This window comes from Bos mutus, chromosome 3, assembly GCF_027580195.1.
Source record: "Bos mutus isolate GX-2022 chromosome 3, NWIPB_WYAK_1.1, whole genome shotgun sequence".
In the NCBI taxonomy this organism is placed as follows: Eukaryota; Metazoa; Chordata; class Mammalia; order Artiodactyla; family Bovidae; genus Bos; species Bos mutus.
In genome coordinates this window covers 65,298,921-65,326,452 of record NC_091619.1, presented here as the reverse complement: position 1 = coordinate 65,326,452, position 27,532 = coordinate 65,298,921, and the positions used below count along the sequence as shown (strand labels likewise).

At 37.9% G+C, this 27,532-nt stretch overlaps 1 protein-coding gene across 1 annotated transcript in view; it reads right to left on the bottom strand.

Annotated features, from left to right (window-relative positions):
• PIGK (phosphatidylinositol glycan anchor biosynthesis class K) overlaps positions 1 to 19,881 on the bottom strand; it is a 136,301-nt gene extending 116,420 nt beyond the window's left edge. The window contains exons 1-3 of the mRNA XM_005896805.2: positions 19,752 to 19,881; positions 16,074 to 16,127; positions 9,612 to 9,703 (exon numbers count right to left, since the gene is read on the bottom strand). Of these exons, the coding sequence (XP_005896867.1) occupies positions 9,612 to 9,703; positions 16,074 to 16,127; positions 19,752 to 19,844 (239 nt within the window). The 5' untranslated portion in view covers positions 19,845 to 19,881. The remainder of the gene's footprint in view (positions 1 to 9,611; positions 9,704 to 16,073; positions 16,128 to 19,751) is intronic.
• Between the last annotated feature and the right edge of the window lie 7,651 nt (positions 19,882 to 27,532).

Below are 27,532 nucleotides of genomic sequence, written 5' to 3'. Positions count from 1 at the left end.
GATAGGGATTGTACTGGGCAGTATAGACACTTGGGTAGCACAGACATTTTAAGAATATTAATTTTTCCAATCCACTTGCTTGTGTTGCAAGCACAACAGAAGTAAGAAAATTATTTGTAAAGGGTACCACTTACAGAATCAACCAAAAAAAGAAAAAAACTGACAACTAAATATTCTAAAAATTCTACCAAAAACTAAAAATTCAAAATTATGAGGCACAGTTGAAAGCCATTAAACATATAATTAAATAAAAACATACCTTTTCATAAATGGAATGATTTAGTACCATAAGGAAGTCCACTCTCTTTAAATTAATCTACTGTAATGCAAATCAAAATCCCAATAGGGTTTTAAGAACTTGACATGCTGATTGTAAACTTAATATGGAAGAACAAGACCCAAGAATAGCCAAGACAGTTCCAAACAGGAACAAAGTCAAGGAAATCAAGTTACCAGATATGAAGATACTGTCAGGAATGAAGACACTGTGGTATTGATCAAGAAAAGCATCTCTCATTTCAGCAGTCCATACACAGTTCTCCTATCTGTTTAGAAATCAATAAAGAAATTTCCCCTTTGCTCCATAAAACCCTTACTGGTCTTCTTAGTCTTACAAATGGATCTTATCTAAACCTAAGAGCATGACAGTAGTGGCCAAAATGTTCCTTTCCCACTGTCACTGTTCTCCTCAGAGCACATTTTAGCTTCTTAACTATTCTAAATGTTTACCTATTCAAGATATTATGTACTTCACCAAGTACATCACATGGAGCGGTAGATAGATCAGCTGCCAACGTGAGAATAAAACAAGAAGACTGCTCAGAATACATAAGGATCTATATTCAAACATTATTATTTATATTTTTGCAAAATATGAGAAAAAAACTGTTGGGAAATGACACAAGACAAGAAGCAGAACACTCAAAAGTACAAGTTAATATTATCTTGACAATAACTACAATAATATATTACAAATTATTTACAAAGCGTTTTACTACTTTTTAGTCCTTTTGTTCACAAAAAATGAGGCAAAATTATAAAATAAAAATAGTAGTAGAATAAAATTTTAAATATATATTTATTATTGAGAAAGTTTTATAAATTAATAGGAATGGTTTAAAAAAATATCACTCAGTGACCTCCATGTACAAAATTCTACATAGCGACACAAAGAAAGAAAGCTTTATGGGTAGGAAAGGACAGCACGAGGATATTCTAAGTGTTCTAAGAAGGATGAATGGTTAAAAAAAAATAGAAATAGGAGTTAATAAGTATTACGTAGTAGACAAAGAACAAATCAACAGATGAACGTAGTAAGTTATTATTAACAAAGCAGTGAAGACTGAAGGCTGGTTGAAATTTATGTAATTTTTTAGAGAAACAACAGTCACTGCAGGTTGTTGATCGTGGGAGTTAAAAGATGAAAGCAATATCTGAGAAAGATAATTCTAACAGCTGTGTGTAGGATGAGTTGGAGGGCGAAAGACGCTAGAAACAAGGAATAAACAGCTACAAAGCTGCTGAAGTACAGAGGCATGAAGTACATGAAACATGAAATAATGAGGACTCAGACAACAGTAAAAGCTATGGAAAAAATTAAAAAATGAGAAAACAGGAGAGGCATTCATTATATTACTCAATTAATATGAATGATTTTCATAAGCACTACATTCAACATGTAGATATACCTTTCTAATTAAATAAGGTATTAAATGATCCTTGTTCATAATTATACCAACCGCTACAGGACTGTCATAAGAATAAAATTAGATCATGTTATTAAAAGAATTCTCTAATTGTAAATGTTACCTAAATATTATCTGTTGCAATTTCTTAGGGAAGAGACAGCTGTGAAATAATAGAAATGTTCCAGCCATAAAATCACAACACCTGAATTCAAATTCTGGTTTTATTATTTAATGGTACCTTTAATGGACCTTAAGCAAGTCATTTAACCATTCTGAATAACAATTTTCAATATGAAAATGGCAGCTAGGGAGTTCTCCCATAAAGGTCTCAAGAGATAGATGAAATAATTCATTATAAAATGCCTATCACAGTATCTGAATTATGGTGGATAGTGAATGTATGCTGCAGGGCAGTGGAAAAGGAAGCCAAAAATAGAGGTCCATTTTGGCTGACCTTATTGGAAAGCCACAAGCATCTCCAAAGAACTATATCTATGGCCTTCTCCATATTATTTTAATGAAAAAATATATAAGAAAATTCCTGAAGTATCTTATTAATGCTCCACCTCACACAATACCCTCTTAAGTATAAGACCTAATTCACAGCAACCTAAAGAATTGTTAGTCAAAAGCTATGTTACCAACCTGATTTTAAAAACCACAATAATAGGCAGTTAGTGATTTTTTTTCTTTTTTAATTTACAACATTATCGGAATTCACATTTATAATTCTAATATTTATTACGTGAGAAAGAAGTTAAAAAGGACAACCGACCAAAAATAAAAAAGTGCATCCTGAGGAACTTAAACAGTAAGAAGATAGAGAATAAGTTGAAGTTAATCTGATAGAAAGAAATGAATCTGAAGACCCCTTGGTGGGATCATCCTACCCATGGATCCCAAAAGTAGGACTCAGGGAATAGTTATAAAATCCACTACAGAGCACTTTCAGCTCAGAAGAGTTTTTGAATCAAGATCTTAAACAACTATAAGCAAGCAATATTCATAAATATTTCCTTTCTATCCCAGACCAATTAAATTCCACTTAACTAGGGGCCTTTAGTATACTATCCATTCATTCATTCATTCATTCAACTTTGCACAATATACTAAAGAACGTATTGGAATACAAAAAATAGTATCAGAAACTGCCTTGAAGAAATAAGATCAATACATACAAAAAAGTGCCTTGACAGAAATATAAATAAAATATTTACACAAGAAGGACCAAAAAAGCTTTAGGGAATGTATGAAGTGAATTTGGACACATGAAAATCTGAAAGGAGGGAAGAAGGAAAAAAACTATAGGCGAAAGAACAGGTATAAGGCAATGACAGATGCCAATACAGAGACTTATAAGAAGGAAGCATAAAAAACTGAAATGATCAGAATATTAGATATAGACAGACTACAAAGGCCTTGAGTTCCAGAATAAAGGACTGGTACTTTGTTTTGCAAGAATTTATGGATAAGGAGAGAATAAAGCTTTTAAATTAGGAATATTAATCTCATATAATTATTAAAATACAGAGTAAGGGGAAAAAAAGTACCAGAATAGCTACTGGACCATCACTGAATCACTATTCTATACAGCTGAAATTAATACAACACTGCAAATCAACTCTACATCAATAAAAAGATGAATTTTAAAAAAAGAAAAACTACAGGATTTAACTATAGAAATTATTTATAAGATAGAGATTGTTATAAAAACTCATATCCACCCAGCTTGTGGTAGAGCTAAGTAATTATATACACATTTAACTCCATAAACTTAATTCTTATGCATTGAGCCAAAAAAGGAGAGACAGATTTCATCCACCCAATTACTCAAGCATTTATTCCCCAAAGTCAACATGAGATGAGATGGGAGCTATGATTCTACATTCTCTCAGTCAGTCTCAATTCTCTTGTGCCTCTCACAGCACGAGCATCACGATTCTAGTGTTAAAAAAGATATGGATATTTTTCATATAATATGTCCTTTAATCCGAAGTAAACCACTTCATCAAATGTTCCATCAAAGAAAAAGAACACAGTATTTTTGTTCTAGCATTACTCTAAAACTGGCTGTGTTAGACTTGATGAAAGATAATGCCATGTTGTACTTTATGTGCTATTTAAGAAACCTGTAAGAATAAATGGCTCCATTTTTGCTTCACATACTGACTTTAGAACCTAACCTCTGCTTAACTCCTTTTCTCTTCCTCATCTTAAGCATATAAAGTATACTGGAGATAGCAAAACAGAGATTTAGTCCAAAACTATTAATTTAGGACACAGAATTTCCTAAAAATAGTGAAATATTTCAGGAAGCTAAAACCAAGCAAAGAAAAACAAACTCTCTGTGGGCGGGTAAGGTTACAGAAAGCACGGCCACAAAGTGCAAGACAGCTGAACTCTGTGCAACTTAAGTGTGAACAGGGTAATAGACAAGTTGGAGGGCAATTATGAAGATCTTGTGGGCACGTCGTTTTGTTTTCCCCCATAACCATTAAATTCCCTCTCTGAATCAATATTTTGATATAGTATTATAAAATTCTGACAACCTATGTGTTAAAAAGTCTTTTATAACACATAAATTTGCTAAAAACTAGATGTACACTTTAGAAGACAGAAATGTTCTTACTTTTAAAGTACGAACTTGTGTTTGCTTTGCCTAACTGGTTAATACTTTGGCCACCTGGTGCGAAGAACTGACTCATTTGAAAAGACCCTGATACTGGGAAAGACTGAAGGCGGGAGAAGAAGACAACAGAGGATGAGATGGTTGGATGGCATCACCAACTCAACAGACATGAGTTTGAGCAAACTCCAGGAGTTGGTGATAGACAGGGAGGTCTGGCATGCTGCAGTCCATGGGGTCGCAAAGAGTCAGACACAACTGAGCGACTGAACTGAACTCAACTGAACTGGGTAAAGTATTTCCCAGTCACAAGTTAATTTATCCAACATCTACTGAGCACCTACTATCCAGGCACTGTGCTGGATGCTATAAGTACAAAGTGAAATAAAATATAATCCTTGTTCCCTTCAAAGAGTTAATAATCTAATAAGGGAGACATACTATAATTAGTGTAACCATGTTATAATCAAAGTACATACAAAGGATACTACGAAAGCAAAGAAGGTCAGGAAAAGCTTTTTTGAAGAAGTATGAAAGTGAATTTGGAAGGTCAGGTAAAAGCTACAGCCGTGCTTTCTAACTTGGTTGTGCACAGAAGCACATATAAAACTGATATCTAAGATTCACTTCAGATTTTGTGAATTAGACTCTCCAGGGATGAAGCTGAAGAATCAGTATTTTCAACAAGTACCATAAGTGATTCAGAATCACAGCCAGGTTTTTTTAGCAGTGAGCCAGAAGTATATAGACAACTATTCCAGGCAGAGAGAATATCTCAGTACAGTCAGAGTAAGTGAAATACAGACAGAAAATCAAAGAGAAATCAGAACAAGAGTACTGATACAACTAATGTGATATTTCAAACAGGATCTAAGGAATTGATGTGAACTTCCACAATAAAGGGCAATCATCTCTGAATCACAAAATCATATGTTGTAGGAAATGATTTCTGACATGAACTAGTTTCTTACTGAAGTATATGGAAAAGCTAAATGCAAATATTTTGCATTAAAAGACAAAGTAAAACGCTCCTTTAAAAAAGCAAACAGTGTAAACAACATACAGTTATACTCATAATTTTTATTCAATGCAGTGACCAGTCATTCTTCTCAGGATACACAGGATTATACTGCTTTAACTTGAAAATGTTCATTAAAGTATAAAATAAATTCAAACAGTATTTTGAAATTCCAGCATTAAAACTGAAAACTGCTCTTAATGATTTTAAGTTTCCAGACTATCATTTCATAATAGCGTATTACTTTCTGACTAAAATTTACTTATAATTGTATTTTTGCTCTTAATCCAGGTAGAAGTAAAGCAGGAATAAGTCATCAGGAAGAAGAATATTCACCATAATAGGTTAAAAATCAAACAGAATCTATTCCATTGATCTCTGTTTGCTAAGCAACAAATAGTTCAAATCATCAACTATTTAAATCTCAAATTCATTCCCCAACAAAGACTTCATAATCAAAGATATAGAGAGGAAAGCACGAAACAAGAATAAGAAAATTCTTCAGAAACCTTGGGAAAAACCTAATATATAAAATACACGCCATGGTTATACTCTGTTTCTAAGAAGTCCTTCTAAAGCTTAAATTCTTCTAAAACTTAAATCATTTAAACAAATCATTTAAACCTTCAGTTCAGTTCAGTTCAGTCACTCAGTCATGTCCGATTCTTTGTGACCCCATGAACCGCAGCATGCCAGGCCTCCCTGTCCATCACCAACTCCTGGAGACTACCCAAACTCATGTCCATTGAGTCAATGATGCCATCTAATCATCTCATCCTCTGTCATCCCCTTCTCCTCCTGCCTTCAATCTTTCCCAACATCAGGGTCTTTTCAAATGAGTCAGCTCTTTGCATCAGGTGGCCAAAATATTGGAGTTTCAGCTTCAACAGCAGTCCTTCCAGTGAACACCCAGGACTGATCTCCTTTAGGATGCGGATCTCCTTGCAGTTCAAGAGACTCTCAAGAGTCTTCTCCAACACCACAGTTCAAAAGCATCAATTCTTCGGCACTCAGCTTTCTTCACAGTCCAACTCTCACATCCACACATGACCACTGTGAAAAACCATAGCCTTGACTAGTCGGACCTTTGTTGGCAAAGTAATGGCTCTGCTTTTGAATATGCTATCTAGGTTGGTCATAACTTGCCTTCCAAGGAGTAAGCATCTTTTAATTTCATGGCTGCAATCACCATCCACAGTGATTTTGGAGCCCCAAAAAATAAAGTCAGCCACTGTTTCCTCATCTATTTGCCATGAAGTGAAGGGACCAGATGCCATGATCTTCATTTTCTGAATGTTGAGCTTTAACCCAAATTTTTCACTCTCCTCTTTCACTTTCATTAAGAGGCTCTTTAGTTCTTCTTTACTTTCTGCCATAAGGGTGGTGTCATCTGCATATCTGAGGTTATTGATATTTCTCCCGGCACTCTTGATTCCAGCTTGTGCTTCCTCCAGCCCAGCGTTTCTCATGATATACTCTGCATTTAAGTTAAATAAGCAGGGTGACAATATACAGCCTTGGCGTACTCCTTTTCCTATTTGGAACCACTCTGTTGTTCCATGTCCAGTTCTAACTGTTGCTTCCTGACCTGCATACAAGTTTCTCAAGAGGCAGGTCAGGTGGCCTGGTATTCCCATCTCTTTCAGAATTTTCCACAGTTTATTGTGATCTACACAGTCAAAGCCTTTGGCATAGTCAATAAAGCAGAAATAGATGTTTTTCTGGAACTCTCTTGCTTTTCCCATGATCCAGCAAATGTTGGCAATTTGGTCTCTGGTTCCTCTGCCTTTTCTAAAACCAGCTTGAACATCTGGAAGTTCATGGTTCACGTATTGCTGAAGTCTGGCTTGGAGAATTTTGAGCATTACTTTACTAGCATGTGAGATGAGTGCAATTGTGCAGTAGTTTGAGCATTCTTTGGCATTGCCTTTCTTTGGGATTGGAGTGAAAACTGACCTTTTCCAGTCCTGTGGACACTGCTGAGTTTTCCAAATTTGCTGGCATATTGAGTGCAGCATTTTCACAGCATCATCTTTCAGGATTTGAAATAGCTCAACTGGAATTCCATCACCTCCACTAGCTTTGTTCATAGTGATATTTCCTAAGGCCCATTTGACTTCACATTCCAGGATGTTTGGCTCTAGGTCAGTGATCACACCATCATGATTATCTGAATCGTGAAGATCTTTTTTGTACAGTTCAGTCCTTCTAAAATTTAAATCATTAAAAAAAAACCTAATGACTTATAAGGGGCTTCCCAGGTCACTCAGGGATAAAGAATCCGCCTGCCAATGCAGAAGACGTGGATTTGATCCCTGGGTCAGAAAGATCCCCTAGAGAACGGAATGGCAACCCACTCCAGTATTCTTGCCTGGGAAATCCTATGGACAGAGCAGACTGGCAGGTACAGTCCATGGGGTTGCAAAAGAGTCAGACATGACTTAACTAAACAACAACAAATGAATAATAGACAGGACAAAGATTCATTTACCAAAGTGAAACCTACTGCCAACTAATGCATAGTAATTCCCTGGAGGAGCATGTTTGGTATAGAAGCAATAGCAGTTAAAAATCAACAGATTAACCACATACACCTATTTGAAGAGAACAAATAACAGTAATCAGCTAATGACAAGAATAATTCTTATACTTCATATAACAAATCATCCTTTCTCAGACCTAATGTACTTTTTAAAAGTGATATTACCAAGATGCCTTAATTTCCAGATGAAATACAGGAATTAAATTATAGCTACAGTTATAGGCTATAGTTGTCAGCTTGTTAGGTTAAAATGATCTATTGACATAGACTGTAAATTTGTTTCTTGAGTCATGCACTGCTTCCTTTCTGCTCCTACAGCATTTTATATATATTTCTATTCACTTTATTTTAAGTTCCTAAGTCCTGCAAAGAAGGTGGTACCATCACCAGGTAATAGCCAAGGAAACAGGCTTAGTATGGCAAAGTGACTGACCGAAATCACCACTGAACCACTGAACCCAGATTTCAAACTCAGATCTAACTGCAAAGCTCCTTCCACACTGCCTCACATGGCAGAGAGGAACCATAGGACTAGATGAATCACACCTAAGTAACCAAACTGACTGCAGTTTCTTCTATGACTGCTTCCGAAGTAGCCAAAATAGATCTAGCATATCTGACAAACCAAAGGTGGAGGACAGATATTTGCCGGTGGAGGTGTAGAAGCTCTGCTTAGTACCTGAGCTCCCTAATACAATTAGGGAATATACCCCTTTACGAGTCTTCACAGAAGGCAGAGGCCCTCCCTATACAGAAGCCAACAGTGCCCCATAGTCATTCTTCCCGTCAGCCCTGCAGCATGGATATGGGCACTTAATCTATGCTCTGCCAACATGACATTCCCATCAAGTACTCTAAATTAAAAGCTGGAGATGGTAAGAAACTGGGACAACAAAGGTCAGATTTTGGCAGCAGTAGCAACATTAAGTTTCCAAAGGCAACAGTGGCAGCTGTGTAGTAGCTGAGTCTGCTGCTGCTGCTAAGTCGCTTCAGTCATGTCCGACCCTGTGCGACCCCATAGTCAGCAGTCCACGAGGCTCCCCGTCCCTGGGATTCTCCAGGCAAGAACACTGGAGTGGGCTGCCATTTCCTTCTCCAATGCATGAAAGTGAAAAGTCAAAGTGAAGTCGCTCAGTCGTGTCCAACTCTTAGCGACCTCATGGACTGCAGCCTACCAGGCTCCTCCATCCATGGGATTTTCCAGGCAAGTGTACTGGACTGGGGTACCATTGCCTTCTCTGGCCTTCAGCAATTCGAAGCTGCATTCCTGTCATCAGACTGGCTTTATGCTATGATTTTTAGACATGTCTTTTCTGTTACGTAGTCTCTCCTGTTCCTGACTCTTCAAGGGCTCAGCCCTCCCAGCAAATTGGTAAACTAATCAATATGTTTTCAATAAACATCTTTTCTACTTGAATCAGTCAGAATTGCCTTCTGTTACCTACAATTAAACCCAGACTGAGGCACTAAATAATTAAATAAGGGACACTGAACAATTACACTTTATCAAATCTGCCTACCTTAGTATTTATTGATTGCTGTTGTATATAATTTGCCATTATAGTCTTAAGTTAAAACTACTTTATACATGACAGTGTGCTGTAACAATAACAAAATAACTTCAAATTAGGTTTCTTTATGTTTTTCAAAAATAACACAAATACACAAATATAATAACAGTCATCTAAAGGCAATTTTCACTGAAGCCCAGAGTTAAGCTTTATTAAGAATTCTTACCTGTCAGGAATACCTAGCCTCTTGACACTTCTATAAACAGAAAGAGTATTCGCAACATGTCGATAATTAAACCAGAATCTGGATGTACAAACCTAAAGTATCAAAACAAATATATTATTTGTAGGAATCAAAATAAAGTACAGTTACAAAATTACTTCTCTTTAAGTAGGATATAGAGATGCCTAAAAAGTGTATCATAATCAGGCCTACAAACAGCAAAGCACCTAAAGAATTGTCAATAAAACCAACCTCCCTAGAAAGATGTCTTTCATAACTTGTCTTAAATTTAAAAAACTATTCAGCTTAAGAGAAAACAAATCTTTGTGGAATTTAATCAAATATTGAATCAACTTAGTTACTCTCAATTTATGTAATCTTATAATGTTCTTATTCCTAAAATATTAAATTCTTTAGAATCCAAGACAAGGACCATAATCTCATCGCAGAATAGAAGGTTATATACTATTCCTTTCACTCTGGATAGCTTCCTAATTTTAGTTGTGAAAAATGTAAGATAGAGATAAAAACAGAGCATAGAAAATGATTTTATATGCACATAAGAGAATGCATCATAAAGAAGCTGTTGAACTGAACAGAAAACCAGAAATGATTCCAACAAACTTTACACTTAAAAAAAAAGACTGATCCCTAAAAAAGATACCAAGGATACAAGGAAAATGTAATGCGGTGCCTCAGAAGTCAGCCCGCTCAAGCATCTATTCCAAAGGAAAAATCAGAGACTGGGGTTGGTTGGTAGTGCACCTACCTGCTAAGCATCCTACCTCCTATCACATACTTCTACTGATGGTTTAAGTATAATAACAGAGAACATCACAAACGTTCTCGCCCCTGCAAGTGGAAAGGAACTACAAGCCTTTTTAATTACAATGAATTTTCGACCTGGAATCCAATAAGGAAAACACTAAAATTTTTGACTACATTAAAGAAAAACGTACCATATAACCCTAACAGAAATGAAAAACTTGAAACAATTATAACTTAATAAGATGAACAATTCCATTCTGAAAAATGGGCAAAGGATGAGACCAAGCATTTCATAATAAAGGTATTAAAAATGGACAATGAAACTTTTAACAATGCTCAACTTCTGTCATAATTTTAAAAACATAAATCAAATTGATAACCATCCAAAAGCCTGACAATTCATATTATTGGCAAGGCTGTGGAGATTGAACACTCATATCCTACTTATGGGAAGGTAAACTAATATAAACCACCTAAGAGGGTAATCTGCAATATACACCAAGATTTAAAATGTACTTATTTTTTGATTTAGCTCATATAAGCATGTAAAATCAATGATCAGTGATCAATGCAAAGAAACAGAGGAAAATAATTGAATGGGAAAGACTAGAGATCTCTTCAAGAAAATTAGAGATACCAAGGGAACATTTCATACAAAGATGGGCACAATAAAGGACAGAAATGGTATGAACCTAATAGAAGCAGAAGATATTAAGAAGAGGTGGCAAGAATACACAGAAGAACCATACAAAAAAGATCTTCATGATCCAGATAATCACAATGGTGTGATCACTCACCTAGACCCAGACATCCTGGATGTAAAGTCAAGTGAGCCTGAAGAAGTATCACTATGAACAAAACTAGTGGAGGTGATGGAATTCCAGTTGAGCTATTCCAAATCCTAAAAGATGATGCTGTGAAAGTGCTGAGCTCAATATGCCAGCAAATTTGGAAAACTCAGCAGTGGCCACGGGACTGGAAAAGGTCAGTTTTCACTCCAATCCCAAAGAAAGGCAATGTTAAGAATGCTCAAACAACCACACAACAACACTCATCTCACACACTGGCAAAGTAATGCTCAAAATTCTCCAAGTCAGACTCCAACAGTACGTGAGCCGTGAACTTCCAGATGTTCAAGCTGGTTTTAGAAAAGGCAGAGGAACCAGAGATCAAATTGCCAACATCCACTGGATCACTGAAAAAGCGAGAGAGTTCCAGTAGAACATCTACTTCTGCTTTATTCACTATGCCAAAGCCTTTGACTGTGTGGATAACAACAAACTGTGGAAAATTCTGAAAGACAAGAGAATACCAGACCACCTTATCTGCCTCCTGAGAAATCTGTATGCAGGTCAAGAAGAAACAGCTAGAACTGGACACGGAAAAACAGACTGGTTCCAAATAGGAAAAGGAGTATGTCAAGGCTGTATATTGTCACCCTGCTTATTTAACTTCTATGCAGAGTACATTATGAAAAATGCTGGGCTGAATGAAGCCCAAGCTGGAATCAAGACTGCCGGGAGAAATATCAATAACCTCAGATATACAGATGACACCACCCTTATGGCAGAAAGTGCAGAACTAAAGAGCCTCTTGATGAAAGTTAAAGAGGAGAGTGAAAAAGTTGGCTTAAAGCTCAACATTCAGAAAACTAACATTATGGCATCTGGTCCCATCACTTCATGGCAAAAAGAGGGGAAACAATGGAAACAGTGACAGACTTTATCTTTTGGGGTTCCAAAATCACTGCAGATGGTGACTGCAGCCATGAAATTAAAATATGCTTGCTCCTTGGAAGAAAGCTATGACCAACCTAGACAGCATACTAAAAAGCAGAGATATTACTTTGCCGACAAAGGTCCATCTAGTCAAAGTTTGGTTTTTCCAGTAGATACCAAAGGAACATTTCATGCAAAGATGGGCTCGATAAAGGACAGAAATGGTATGGACCTAACAGAAGCAGAAGATATTAAGAAGAGATGGCAAGAATACACAGAAGAACTGTACAAAAATGACCTTCAAGACCCAGATAATCACGATGGTGTGATCACTGACCTAGAGACAGACATCCTGGAATGTGAAGTCAAGTGGGCCTTAGAAAGCATCACTACGAACAAAGCTAGTGGAGGTGATGGAATTCCAGTTGAGCTATTTCAAATCCTAAAAGATGATGCTGTGAAAATGCTGCACTCAATATGCCAGCAAATTTGGAAAACTCAGCAGTGGCCACAGGACTGGAAAAGGTCAGTTTTCATTCCAATCCCAAAGAAAGGCAATGCCAAAGAATGCTCAAACTACTGCACAATTGCACTCATCTCACACCCTAGTAAAGTAATGCTCAAAATTCTCTAAGCCAGGCTTCAGCAATATGTGAACCATGAACTTCCTGATGTTCAAGCTGGTTTTAGAAAAGGCAGAGGAACCAGAGATCAAATTGCCAACATCCGCTGGATCATGGAAAAAGCAAAAGAGTTCCAGAAAAACATCTATTTCTGCTTTATTGACTATGCCAAAGGCTTTGACTGTGTGGATCACAATCAACTGTGGAAAATTCTGAAAGAAATGGGAATACCAGGCCACCTGACCTGCCTCTTGAGAAACCTGTATGCAGGTCAGGAAGCAACAGTTAGAACTGAACATGGAACAACAAACTGGTTCCAAATAGGAAAAGGAGTTCGTCAAGGCTGTATATTGTCACCCTGTTTATTTAACTTATATGCAGAGTACATCATGAGAAACGCTGGACTGGAAGAAACACAAGCTGGAATCAAGAGTGCCAGGAGAAATATCAATAACCTCAGATATGCAGATGACACCACCCTTATGGCAGAAAGTGAAGAGGAACTCAAAAGCCTCTTGATGAAACTGAAAGTGGAGAGTGAAAAGGTTGGCTTAAGGCTCAAGGTTAGTCTAGTCAAGGCTATGGTTTTTCCTGTGGTCATGTATAGATGTGAGAGTTGGACTGTGAAGAAGGCTGAGCACCAAGAATTGATGCTTTTGAGCTGTGGTGTTGGAGAAGACTCTTGAGAGTCCCTTGGACTGCAAGGAGATCCAGCAGTCCATTCTGAAGGAGATCAGCCTGGGATTTCTTTGGAAGGAATGATGCTAAGCTGAAACTCCAGTACTTTAGCCACCTCATGCGAAGAGTTGACTCATTGGAAGACTCGGGCAGGAGGAGAAGGGGACGACCGAGGATGAGATGGCTGGATGGCATCACTGACTCGATGGACGTGAGTCTGAGTGAACTCCGGGAGTTGGTGATGGACAGGGAGGCCTGGCGTGCTGCAATTCATGGGGTCACAAAGAGTCGGACACGACTGAGCAACTGATCTGATCTGATCTGATCTATGGATGTGAAAGTTGGACTATAAAGAAAGCTGAGCACCAAAGAACTGATGCTTTTGAACTGTGGTGTTGGAGAAGACTCCTGAGAGTCCCTTGGAGTGCAAGGAGATCCAACCAGTCTATCCTAGAGGAAATCAGTCCTGAATATTCATTGGAAGGACTGATGTTGAAGGTGAAACTCCAATACTTTGGCCACCTGATGTGAAGAACTGACTCACTGGAAAAGACCCTGATGCTGGGAATGATTGAAGGTGTGAGGAGAAGGGGACACCAGAGGATAAAATGCTTGGATGGCATCACCGCCTCAATGGACATGAGTTTGAGTAAGCTCCAGGAGTCAGTGGTGGACAGGGAAGCCTGGCATGCTGTAGTCCATGGGGTCACAAAGAGCTGGACACAACTGAGCGACTGAACTGAACTGAAGCATGCAAAAATATGTATTCAAGGATTTTCACTATCCTATTGCCTATATTACAAAAACCTAAACCAAAAAAGACAGAAACAAAATCACTACCCATCAGTATTACTTTTTTTCACCAGGAGTATGGATTATATAACTTTTATTAAACAGAGACAAAAATGTTTTAATCAAAGCAGATCCTGAAACTAAAATGGAATCCAATTTTCTTCTATCTCCCTCTGGTGGAAAGTTTTCTCAGTCATATTATAAGAGCTAAGGGGCATTTCATTTACCTCTAATCATCCAGTCAAAACTAAAACTAATTCAAACTAGGAGGGTCAGGGGGGAGGGGTAGTTGGAATATATATATACACACACACACGTTTGTGTGTGTGTGTATATATATATTTAATTTGAATGAAATAACATTGAAAGAAATGTATGTTTTATACTTTCAACTCAGCCATTCCTGGTCAAATTTCATAATTTTCCATTTAAGAAAGTACAATTTACTGAAGTCTCGCTCTAGTAAATCTGAGTTAATGTGTAAGAGTGTTAGTTGCTCAGTCATGTCCAACTCTTTGTGACCCTATGGACTGTAGCCCACCAGGCTCCTCTGCCCATGGAATTTTCCAAGCAAGAATACTGGAGTAGGTGGCCATTCCCTTCTCCAGGGGATCTTCCCAACTCAGGGATCAAACCCAGGTCTCCCCAGTAGCATTGCTGGTAGATTCTTTACCGTCTGAGTACCAGGGAAGACATTAATGTGTAAAATATTGCACAAATATGAAAACAGCAGTTGTGAAATACTCAGTGGTAATTCTTTTTCACCCTCAGTTTCTCTACGGAGACCCAGGTTGCTGAGATTAGAGAGGGGCTATTTCAAGAACATGGAAGTTCCCAGAACAAGGAAGAGTTTAATATGTGTGTGGTATAAGCTAACACTAACAGGCTTCTATTCTAAAGGAGCCTTTTGGAAATTAGCTGTCTGCACATAGGCAGTTATTCCCTCTTTTAAGAATTTCCATAGAGAGACTAACTGGAAGTGCTCCTAAGTTTCCTACACTTCCCTGGTGTCTCAGAGAGTAAAGAATCTGCCTGCAATGAGGGAGACCCAGGTTCAATTCCCAGGTAGGGAAGATCCCCTGGAGAAGGAAATGGCAACCCACTCCAGTATTCCTGCCTGGAAAATCCCATGGACAGAGGAGCCTGGTACACTACAGTCCATGGGATCACAAAGAGTCAGACACAACTGAGCAACTAACACTTTAGTTTTCTACAAAACAAGTTATCCTCTCAAACTGGTGGATCATGGCCTGCTACTTCACAGTTTTGCCCAATTTAAGTGATCACTAAAACCTCTCTTCTTATCATGAGCAGCTTTTGTTCAATTCCTTTATAAAATCTCTTAGGAGGTGGTAGCATATAAGAGGTATTTGTTCCTGAAGAACAAGAAAATGAGTCATGAACCTGAACAACAAGGAAATGAGTCACGAGACATGTTACTATTCTATTTAATCACAATAATATAAAATTAATCTGTCTTCTTCTAAACATTTCTGTATAACTTGAATTTTCTACAATGATCATTTATTTTTGTAAACAAAAAATAAAAAATTTTTTAAGAAAATAGCCAAAGAGAGTTTCTATAAACTAACATTATAGATAAGAAATATTCAATGTAAGTTACTAGTTTCTGTCATTAGAATACCACTACACTTCATAAAATACTTCCTTTAACAACAGGATCTCTAGCTTATCTTTCTATTTATTTACACATCACCACTTGACAGATATATTGGAAGCAAAGAATATTATTAGTTGATGTGGTCAATTAAATATAGCCATAATTTCTGTTATAAGAAATAAATTTTACTCTTAAGAATTTGATTCACACAAAATTTCTCAGACATGTATCTAATGTAAACAAGGCAAACCTTCTCAATACTTACCAAAACTGCCCAGTTGTTTGTATGGCCACTTCTAAAGAACTGTTCTGCTTGATCCTAGTAATCAAATAACAGCAAAAAGATTAGAAGAAAGTCAAATTTCCCAGAATAAAGACTGATAAAGGGCAGTTAAGATACATGGAATTTTTAGTTACAATAACAATAAGTCATCACCACACAAGTTTATAAATATTTTAGTATTTGACTTTATGAAAGACAAAATAATTTTATTTGAGGGGTTATTGTGAGAGGGGCTGTTTTTAAACATTTTATCTCAAATACAGTTAGCTCTTCCTCACATGCTTCCAGTTTTCCATTCAGTCTTTAAATTGTGAATGACTTATTTCATGTCTTCATTCTACACATAACAATATCCTTCCTGCTGAATAGGAATGAATATTGAATGCTTCCTATTGTTTTATTTGAACTCACCAATATATCTGATTGAATACATTCTCTAGCATACTTCCATGTACCATTTTACTATCTGTTAGAGTAAATCTTAATTACATTTGCCATCATGGAACATTAAAAATCTCCACATCCAGTACCATCCAGACATCTAATGAATATGATTTTTATTATGCATTAAAATAATAGTGAATATAAACCATAATGATCTCAGATCTGCTCCTAAACAGCATTAATTATGAGAACAATCAGACTGCCTGGATTCAAATCTGGACCCTACTACTTACTAGCTGTATAAACTTAGGAAAGCTGCTTAACTTCCTGTGCTTCCGCTTCCCCATCTATAAAATGGTAGCATTATCTGACACACAGAATGTAGGAATGGTGATTGGAAAAAAATAACTACAAAACAAATATTAGCTCTTTTAATTTTCAGCTAGGAAGAAAATTTCCAGAAGAATGAAATTAAAAAATCAATCGAGTGCATGTGTCTGTGTTATATATATACCTGTTATGGCTTATGGACAATCCAGAATGAACTTTTTGGCCAACCCAACCCAATATATATCTCTTTTTAAACTACTCAACAGTTGAACAGATGCTAAAGAAAACAACATGCATTAGTGAGCTAGGAATCTGAAGATCTGAGTTTCAGCCCAGATCCTATCCCTTACCTGGCTGTGAGACTAGACTAAGTCATTAGCTCTCTGGACTTGATTTTCCTCATGTAGAAATGAGAGCTGACCGAATAATCTCTAATGTCCCTTCTAGCTCCAAAATTCTCACATTTTTAAGACTTCAGTGAAAAAAATTGAGATGTCAAAACTCTTTTGTGGTTGTTAAGATAATATAGACACTGCAAAGTTATTCAATCCACATATGGTTAGTGGAGCACCTATTATGTGCCAGGTACTATGTAAAAAAAAAAAAAGCATGCTGCTTTCTCTCAAGAATCCCTGAGGTCAATAAAGACAAGCATGCAAACATTTTACACTACAATATAACATTCATTCATTCATCACATTCACTGGGTACCACGCGCCAGCTGTTCTACTGTTCTCAATGCTCAGAACACAACAATGGGCGAAACAGTGCTAGTACTTGCCTCCAAAGAGGTTACTAGACACACATCAAACAGATAAGGACAAACTACAAATTCTCTAAAGGTAAGATATACAGTATCATAACAGAGTATAACAGGGGGACCTGGCCTGATCAGGGAATGGGAGGGGGAGCCCAACAGGGATGGCGGGGGAAGTTTCTTCAGAGAGATTTGGGTGACGATTCAACAGATAGAGAGGGAAAATAATTCCAGACAGAGAGAACATTATCCGATTGGCAGAGGGGACCTTAAAGGTTCTAGAAACTAAAAGGAAGATTAGCATAACTAGAAGTTTTAAAGAGAGAGAGGGGAGATAGAACCAGAGGTGCAGGCAGGAGCCTATGGGTCATAACCAAGATTTGGCTCTTTATCCTTAAAACAACATTAAGGTATATATAGGTGACATGGTCAGATTTGTGTATTTAAAAGTTACACTGTCTGAGGCTTGGAGAACAGACTGGATTGAAGAAAGAATGACCTGAGGCAAACCAAGCAGGCAGCTATTGCCCTATAAATGAAAGATGATGGAATAATAGTGAGTACAAAGTATACATGGGTTATAATATGATAGATGAGAGCTATACTAGCCAAGTGCACACAGTACAACAGTAAATGCAAAATACAGAATAGGGAAAGGTTCTACAGGGGTTAGCTTTCACTGCATTTTAGTAAATAAGCAAACAAAGAAACAGGAAGAATAACACATCAGAATGTAAAAAAACACAACTATATAACTACAAAAAACAGTAATAATATCCAAAACAAACTATACAGAATAATCTGCTAGAATATATAAGAAAAATAGAATTTCTATACATATTTATATTATCTAGACAACATGCTTCATAGTGAATATATAAATTAGCGATAATTCATGAATATAAAGAAAGCATGTGCATGCTTTCTTTTTAAAATGGTAGAGTTGCATATTTAAAAAGCTTTCAGCATTAGTCTAAGCTCAACGTCTGAGATCAGTCCTGGGTGTTCATTGGAAGGACTGATGCTAAAGCTGAAACTCCAATTCTTTGGCCACCTCATGCAAAGAGTTGACTCATTGGAAAAGACCCTGATGCTGGGAGGGATTGGGGGCAGGAGGAGAAGGGGACGACAGAGGATGAGATGCCTGGATGGCATCACCGACTCGATGGACATGAGTTTGAGTGAACTCCGCGAGTTGGTGATGGGCAGGGAGGCCTGGCCTGCTGCGATTAATGGGGTCGCAAGGAGTCGGACACGACTGAGCGGCTGAACTGACCGACTAACGTCTGAGATGGTGGGGAGAATGGGCTCCTATATGAAGACTGGAAAGTAGGCAGAGACTAGATCATGATGTTTACACTTTACTCCGTGCAAAAACACTGAAAGGATGCAATCTGAAGAATAATCTGATCAAACTTACTTTGATGAAGACTAAAGAGAAGGAATTTGGAAGCCTGAAGAAAACAAGATAAGGTTACTGAAATAGTCCAGGCAAGAAAAGACGAGGGCCTGCATCAAGCGAGTGGAACTGAAGAAGTGAAAGCAATTTTAAATATTGAGAATACAGAATTTAGTGATGATTAAAATGTGAAATAAAGAGAGGAGTTCATTTTTTTTTTTTAATCCTAGGTTTCCAGCATAGGAGAAACCCCACAAGGAGGTGGGGTAGGTCCGAATATAAAACTTTGGACACAAATTTTCAAACGTCTGCTATTCTGAAAAATTATGCTAGAGATGTAGGCGGCAGAACTGGACGAAGGTATTAGCAGAGTACATGGAAGAGTAAAGGCTTTATATCTGGCCAGAACTTAGTGTGAGCCAAAAATAAAACACTGTACCCATCTGATTCCTAGTAGAACGTTGTAGCTTGGTAGCTGGGACGTAAGCGCGGCACTCTAGAGCTGACCTACTAGGGACTGCACGCTCTTCGGAGCAAAGGATCAGGCCCTCTCCCGCCGCCCAGGACTTGATTCTTTTCATTCGCCATTTTAAAAGGTTGAAACAGACAGTCACCGTCCTCTCCCGTTCCCTGCGACACCCTCCCCAGCACAGTCATCTTAATAAGAGGCTGATGGGTGATTCCAGGAGACTTCGCTCCGTGGCTGTGTATCGGACATCTGCTGGACGCTTAAGGCCACGACACAGCTGTCCCCCGCAGGGCCCTGTTGTTCAGAGGGCCTGACTCCTACCTCGATCTGACTAGCGGCCAAGCTGCCGAAGGGTAAGAGCAACAACCCTGCCAGGGTAGTCAAACCCTGGCTGAGAAAACAAATGTCGACCATGTTTGCCGGCTTCAGCGCACCCGGAGAGGCGGGGCGAGTGCCGTAAAGCAGCGCGGGGCGGGGTTTGTGTAGTTTTTTTTCCTTTTCTTTGCGACACCTGCCCCGCCTCCTAGAGAGTGGCCCCCTCGCCAGCTTTCAAAAGCCCGTGCTTTCCGCAGTCCTTGCGTTTCCCGGGTAGCAGGGACTGAGTCTGACCCTTGAAGTAAATTTTCAGGTTTTGTATTATAAAATGGGCGTTTTAAAACTTTTTTGAAAAGCAGTGGAGAAAAACTGTGAGCCTATAAACCTTAAGAAGCTATTATTTCCTTTTTTGGTTAGTGTTGCCCATTCTTTGACTATATGAAACATGATGTGATGTGGAGGAGTAAGCTTTGGGGTACAAAAAAGTGGTTAATTGGATCAATTGCAAATGAAAACATGGGTGAGCGCTCCAACTATTATATTTGGGGTCTATTATCTGTTAAATGTATGAACATGGAGAAATTAGTTACATTTTTATTTTGTAATTATAGAGCTAAAACATCTTATAGAGTCTGAGGATTTAATAAATCGTGTGTATTCATTCCGTTTATTATATTCATTTAGTTTGCATCTAGCATGACATAAAAGTATTTATGCTGCTTCATAATCTTAGTAATTTTAACATTTAATGTGACATGGATATCTGAACCTTACTGAGGCCTCAGCCAAAGTAACTGCCCGTCTTCTGGGCAATACACAGTCTCTAAATTTTAGTATTAATATTATAAAGAGTTATCTTTGGACAGTTTTTTTACATTTATGAATTATTTTCTTTGGATAATATTCCTGGAATGAGTATCTTGAGTCAAAAGACACAAAAGCTTTAGTGGCTTATGAATGATGTTGCTTTCCAAAGTATACTAATTTACAATGCCATCAAAATATGCAACTGAACACCAAAGTATACCATTTTTTCCCCTCTCAATTCCTTGGTGTAAAATGTTACCTAAGGTAGTTCTAGTTCTTTAATTACCATCAAGGCCTTATGTTGTGGGTTTTTTTAATAAAATATCTGTATGCCCTCTAATGTAAAATTGATGTTCATAGCTTTGTTTTACATGTGCATTTGAATGATATCTTTTATAAAGAAGTGATATTGACCCTTGCCATAGTTTATGCTGTTGCTTTTCCCAGTATCTTGTCTCTCTTTCTATTTTGTTTCTTTTGCTTTTGCACTTTGTATGACCTTTAATGTCAGGCTTAAATCAGATTTCAGGCTTTCTCTGATGAAGATAAGAAAGTTAGCACATGTCCAGCATGTCTTGTACCTGAATGCTTCAAGTTCATTTAGGTCTCAAATCAAAAGTTTTATTTTCTTTTAATTTTATATTTAACTCTTCAACTATCTGGAATATATTTTAGTATATTCTATACCTCATGCAAAGAGTTGACTCATTGGAAAAGACTCTGATGCTGGGAGGGATTGGGGGCAGGAGGAGAAGGGGATGACAGAAGATGAGATGGCTGGATGGCATCACTGACTCAATGGACGTGAGTCGGAGTGAACTCCGGAAGTTGGTGATGGACAGGGAGGCCTGGCGTGCTGCAATTCATGGGGTCGCAAAGAGTCGGACATGACTGAGCAACTGATCTGATCTGATAAGATTTTATAAGATGTCAATTGCTGCAAAACAAACCACCCAAAACTTTGCGGTATGTCCATACCTAGATACACAAGGATGTAGAAACGGAGACATGATTCTGTGGGAGCCATTGCAATAATGATCTACCAGTACTTTTATCAAAATTAGTATTTAATTATCCAATATAATTTTCTACATAATGCTAACCTTTCTTATTGACTCCTGATATCTTTTCTATTAAATTCTTATAAGAAATAGCATATTTCTGGACTCTTTTCAATTAAAATAATTGTCTAGTTTGGGGCCAGAGGTATGTTATTTTAATTATTGTTGCTTTTTCATGTTTTGATATTTGGCCATTAGGGCTAACCATTTCAGTATACTTCATTTTTCACAAAATTCTTTGATTAATTCTCCTGGTAATTTTCTAACTGAATTTTATAATAATATTTATAAAAATTACTATTTGGGGTTTTTTCAATGGGATTATGAAAATCTCTTAAGTTTGAGAGAAACTGACATCTTTATCATAGTCTCTTATTCAAGAATATCATTAGTTCGGTTCGGTTCAGTTCAGTTGCTCAGTCGTGTCCGACTCCTTGCAACCCCCTGAATCGCAGCATTCCAGGCCTCCCTGTCCATCACCATCTCCCGGAGCTCACTCAAATTCATGTCCATCGAGTCGGTGATGCCATCCAGCCGTCTCATCCTCTGTCGTCCCCTTCTCCTCCTGTCCCCAATCCCTCCCAGCATCAGGGTCTTTTCCAATGAGTCAACTCTTCGCATGAGGTGGCCAAGGTATTGGAGTTTCAGCTTCAGCATCAGTCCTTCCAATGAACACCCAGGACTGATCTCATATTTTCATTTATTTTTGGTTCCTTTTTCAACTTTCTCAGTAAAACTTTAAGTCAAAGGTCACTAAATTAAGCTACTGTGTAAGCATTTTTAACATTTGTTGTTATTCTTACTAGGTTTCTTTTATATTATGTAGGAAGTTCAGTTCAGTCACTCAGTCATGTCCGACTCTGTGACCCCATGAACTGCAGCATGCCAGGCCTCCCTGTCCATCACCAACTCCAGGAGTTTACCCAAACTCATGTCCATTGAGTCAGTGATGCCATCTAATCATCTCATCCTCTGTCATCCCCTTCTCCTCCTGCCTTCAATCTTTCCAAACATCAGGGTCTTTTCAAATGAATCAGCTCTTCGCATCAGGTGGCCAAAATACTGGAGTTTCAGCTTTAACATCAGTCCCTCCAATGAATACCCAAGACTGATTTCCTTTAGGATGGACTGACTGGATCTCCTTGCGGTCCAAGGGACTCTCAAGAGTCTTCTCCAAGACCACAGTTCAAAAGCATCGATTCTTCAGCACTCAGCCCTCTTTGTAGTCCAACTCTCACATCCCATACATGACCACTGGAAAAACCATAGCCTTGACTAGACAGACCTTTGTTGACAAAGTAATGTCTCTGCTTTTTAATGTAGGAAACACATAGATAAATGATTATAAGTAATATCTATAATACTATGTATTCTGATCAGTTATTGTTGATATGCAGGTCATATTTTGTGTCCAGCTGCTTTTTCATTATTTTAATAAGAATTATTTAATTATCTTAATACTCAAAATTATTTAAAACTTTTTTGACAAGTTGCTTTGGCTTTCCTAGTTTTACAATAATGTTATCTGAAATTATCTTTTTTTCTTCCTTTCCAATATTATTGCTTATATTTCATTTTCATGGTTTATGTTATGATTTTAATATAATTAATAATATTGATAACAGAAGACTTGAAGATTATCTTGCTTCATTTTAATTTTAAAAGAATGGCTCTAGCACTTTTCCATTAAGTCTGCCATTAGCTCTTGGATTTGAATAAATACTCATTGTTACGTGAAAGAAATAGATTTCTATTTCTCTTTTTTCACTGAATAACTAATTTTCCAGTATAGAGTGGGCAGTTTCACACTTTAGAACACATGAGCAGTTTTAAACACCACTCGAAGTGGGAAATAATAATTTTTCAATCTGTTAATATGTGAAATAGCATAGTTTAAAAGTTGACTAGAATTGTTAGCCATACTTGTAGATAGAAAAGCTATGACAAACCTAGAAACCTTATTAAAAAGCAGAGACGTCACTTTTCCGACAAAGGTCCATATAATCAAAGCTATGGTTTTTCCAGTAGTCATGCACATATGTGAATTGGACCATGCTGCTGCTGCTGCTAAGTCGCTTCAGTCGTGTCCGACTCTGTGCGACCCCATAGACAGCAGCCCACCAGGCTCCCCCGTCCCTGGGATTCTCCAGGCGAGAACACTGGAGTGGGTTGCCATTTCCTTCTCCAATGCATGAAAGTGAAAAGTGAAAATGAAGTCGCTCAGTCGTGTCCGACTCTTGGCGACCCCATGGACTTCAGCCTACCAGGCTCCTCCATCCATGGGTTTTCCAGGCAAGAGTACTGGAGTGGGGTGCCATTGCCTTCTCCATAAAGAAGGCTAAATGCTGAAAAATTGATGCTTTCAAATTGTGATGTTGGAGAAGACTCCTGGGAGTCCCTTGGACAGCAAGGAGATCAAGCCAGCCAATCCTAAAGGAAATCAATCCTGAAGATTCGTTGGAAGGACTGATGCTGAAGCTGAAGCTCCAATACTTTGGCCACTTTATGCAAAGAGCTGACTCATTGGAAAAGGCCCTGATGCTGGGAACGATTGAGAGCAGGAGAATAAGGGGGCAACAGAGGATGAGATGGTAAGATGGCATCATTGACTCAATGGACATGAGTCTGAGCAAACTACAGGAGATAGTGAAGGACAGGGAAGCTGATACAGAAAACAGATTGGTGGTGCCAGAGGCAGAGAGCAGGGAGTGGGTGAAAGAAGTGAAGACAACTAAAATGTATAAACTTCCACTCAAATAAATAACTCCTGGGAATGATTGCTATAATTAACAATACTATATTGTACATTTGAAAGTTGTTAAGAGAACAGATCCTAAAATTTCTCATCACAAGAAAAAAATTGTAAGCATATGGTGATGGATGTTAACCAGACTTACTGTGGCAATCACTTTGCAATATATGCATATATCAAAGCATTATATTGTATACCTAAAACCAATACAATATATATGTCATTGTCCTCAATTAAAAAGAAGAATTGTTAACCAGAGTCTGCATTTAGACTACTGTTCAGTTCAGCTATTCATTAAGTGAATAATAATTTAGCAACTAAAAGAGAAAACAAGCATTTGAATATCATATCAAAATTATACACACAGCTGGAAGAAGCAAAAGCTGAAATCAAGATTGCCGGGAGAAATAACAATAACCTCAGATATGCAGATGACACCACCCTTATGGTGGAAAGTGAAGAGGAACTAAAAAGCCTCTTGATGAAAGTAAAAATGGAGAGTGAAAAAGTTGGCCTAAAGCTCAACATTCAGAAAACGAAGATCATGGCATCTGGTCCCATCACTTCATGGGAAATAGATGGGAAAACAGTGGAAACAGTGTCAGACTTTATTTTTCTGGGCTCCAAAATCACTGCAGATGGTGACTGCAGCCATGAAATTAAAAGACGCTTACTCCTTGGAAGAAAAGTTATGACCAACCTAGATAGCATATTCAAAAGCAGAGACGTTACTTTGCCAACAAAGGTCCGTCTCATCAAGGCTATGGTTTTTCCAGTGGTCATGTATGGATGTGAGAGTTGGACTGTGAAGAAAGCTGAGTGCCGAAGAATTGATGCTTTTGAACTGTGGTATTGGAGAAGACTCTTGAGAGTCCCTTGGACTGCAAGGAGATCCAACCAGTCCATTCTGAAGGAGATCAGCCCTGGGATTTCTTTGGAAGGAATTATGCTAAAGCTGAAACTCCAGTACTTTGGCCACCTCATGTGAAGAGTTGACTCATTGGAAAAGACTCTGATGCTGGGAGGGATTGGAGGCAGGAGGAGAAGGGGACGACAGAGGATGAAATGTCTGGATGGCATCACTGAATCGATGGACATGAGTTTGAGTGAACTCCGGGAGATGGTGATGGACAGGGAGGCCTGGCATGCTGCGATTCATGCGTTCGCAAAGAGTCGGACACGACTGAGCGACTGAACTGAATTGAACTGATACATAATCATGACTTCTCTAATAAAAGTTTTTATGCCTGAGCCTCAAAGTAAATAAACCATGAAGTCTATCCATACTGGGTTTTATAATAGCCTTTTTTAAAAATTGAAGTAGAATTGCTTCACAGTATTATATTAATTTCAGGTGCACAAAATAGTGGTTCAGTATTTTTATAGATTAACTCTATTAAAAGTTATTACAATACAATGATTATAATTCCCTGCACTATACAATATATCCTTGTTGCTTATGTATCTTATACATAGCAGCTTGTATCTCTTAATCCCTTACTCCTAATTTGCCCCTCCCTGCTTACCTTTCCCCTCTGATAACCACTAATTTGGTTTCTATATCTGCATGTTTCTCACTTTGCTATATACATTTGTTTGTAATACTTTTTAGATTCCACATGTAATGTCATATGTATTTGTCTGTCTGTATCTGACATATTTTAGTAACAATAATATTTTCTAGGTCCATTCACATTTCTCCAAATGTCAGACTTTCATTCTTTTTACGGCTGAATAGTATTCCTTTTTGTGTATGTGTATGTGTGTATACATACATGTATCACGTCTTATTCATTCATTTGTGTGTTTATGGGACACTTGGGTTGCTTTCATGTCTTGGCTAATATAAATAGTGCTGCTGTGAACGTTGGAATGCATGTATTTTTTTAATTAATGTTTCATTTATCCATGCTGTTTTTCTTCAATCGAGTGATAACTCAAACTGACTCAATTGACTCTTGTGTTGAACCATAGTTTATTCTTGTTCTCTTCTCTTAATTACACCACTATCATTATCTTCTTTTTAATTCTCTTTTTCTCTCTTCTCTTTTCTGCACCAAGAACACCATGGTGTTACTCATTCATTCAGTTGATATTTCTAACACCAGTTATGTACCAGGCATTGTGCTGGTCACAGGTAATAGAAGAGAGAGCAAAACCTGAGCAAGTCTCTGTCCTTACAGAACTTACAGTCCAGGGGAGGCAGACATTCATAGTAGAAGCATTTAAGCAAATGTAAAAGTCTAACAAAAGAGTTCCTAGTAGGAGACACAACCTTGTAAGAAAAATCAGGTTAAGTTTCCCTGAGAAAATTAGCTGAACTGAAATTAATGAGTTACTGAGGCAAAGATGAAAGGAAGGGAAAAGTTTTCAAGGCAGAGGAAATAGCTCTTGCGTAGAACCTATGGAAGAGGGGAGCTTGTATTATTTTTTTTTAATCAGAGGATAACTGCTTTACGATGTTGTGTTGCTTTCTGCTGTACAACAATGTGAAATAACTATAAGTATACATATATCCCCTCCCTCTTGTACCTCCCTTCAGTTCAGTTCAGTTTTTCAGTCGTGTCCGACTCTTTGCAACCCCATGAATCACAGCACGCCAGGCCTCCCTGTCCATCACCAGCTCCCGAATTTACCCAAACTCATGTCCATTGACTCAGTGATGCCATCCAACCATCTCATCCTCTGTCATCCCCTTCTCCTCCTGCCCCCAATCCCTCCCAGCATCGGGGTCTTTTCCAATTAGTCAACTCTTCGCATGAGGTGGCCAAAGTCTTGGAGTTTCAACGTCAGCATCAGTCCTTCCAATGAACACCCAGGACTGATCTCCTTTAGGATGGACTGGTTGGATCTCCTTGCAGTCCAAGGGACTCTCAAGAGTTTTCTCCAACACCACAGTTCAAAAGCATCAATGCTTCAGTGCTCAGCTTTATTCACAGTCCAACTCTTACATCCATACACGACCACTGGAAAAACCATAGCCTTGACTAGATGGACATTTGTTGGCAAAGTAATGTCTCTGCTTTTGAATATGCTATCTAGGTTGGTCATAACTTTCCTTCCAAGGAATAAGCACCTTTTAATTTCATGGCTGCAGTCACCATCTGCAGTGATTTTGGAGCCCAAAAAAATAAAGTCTGACACTGTTTCCACTGTTTTCCCATCTA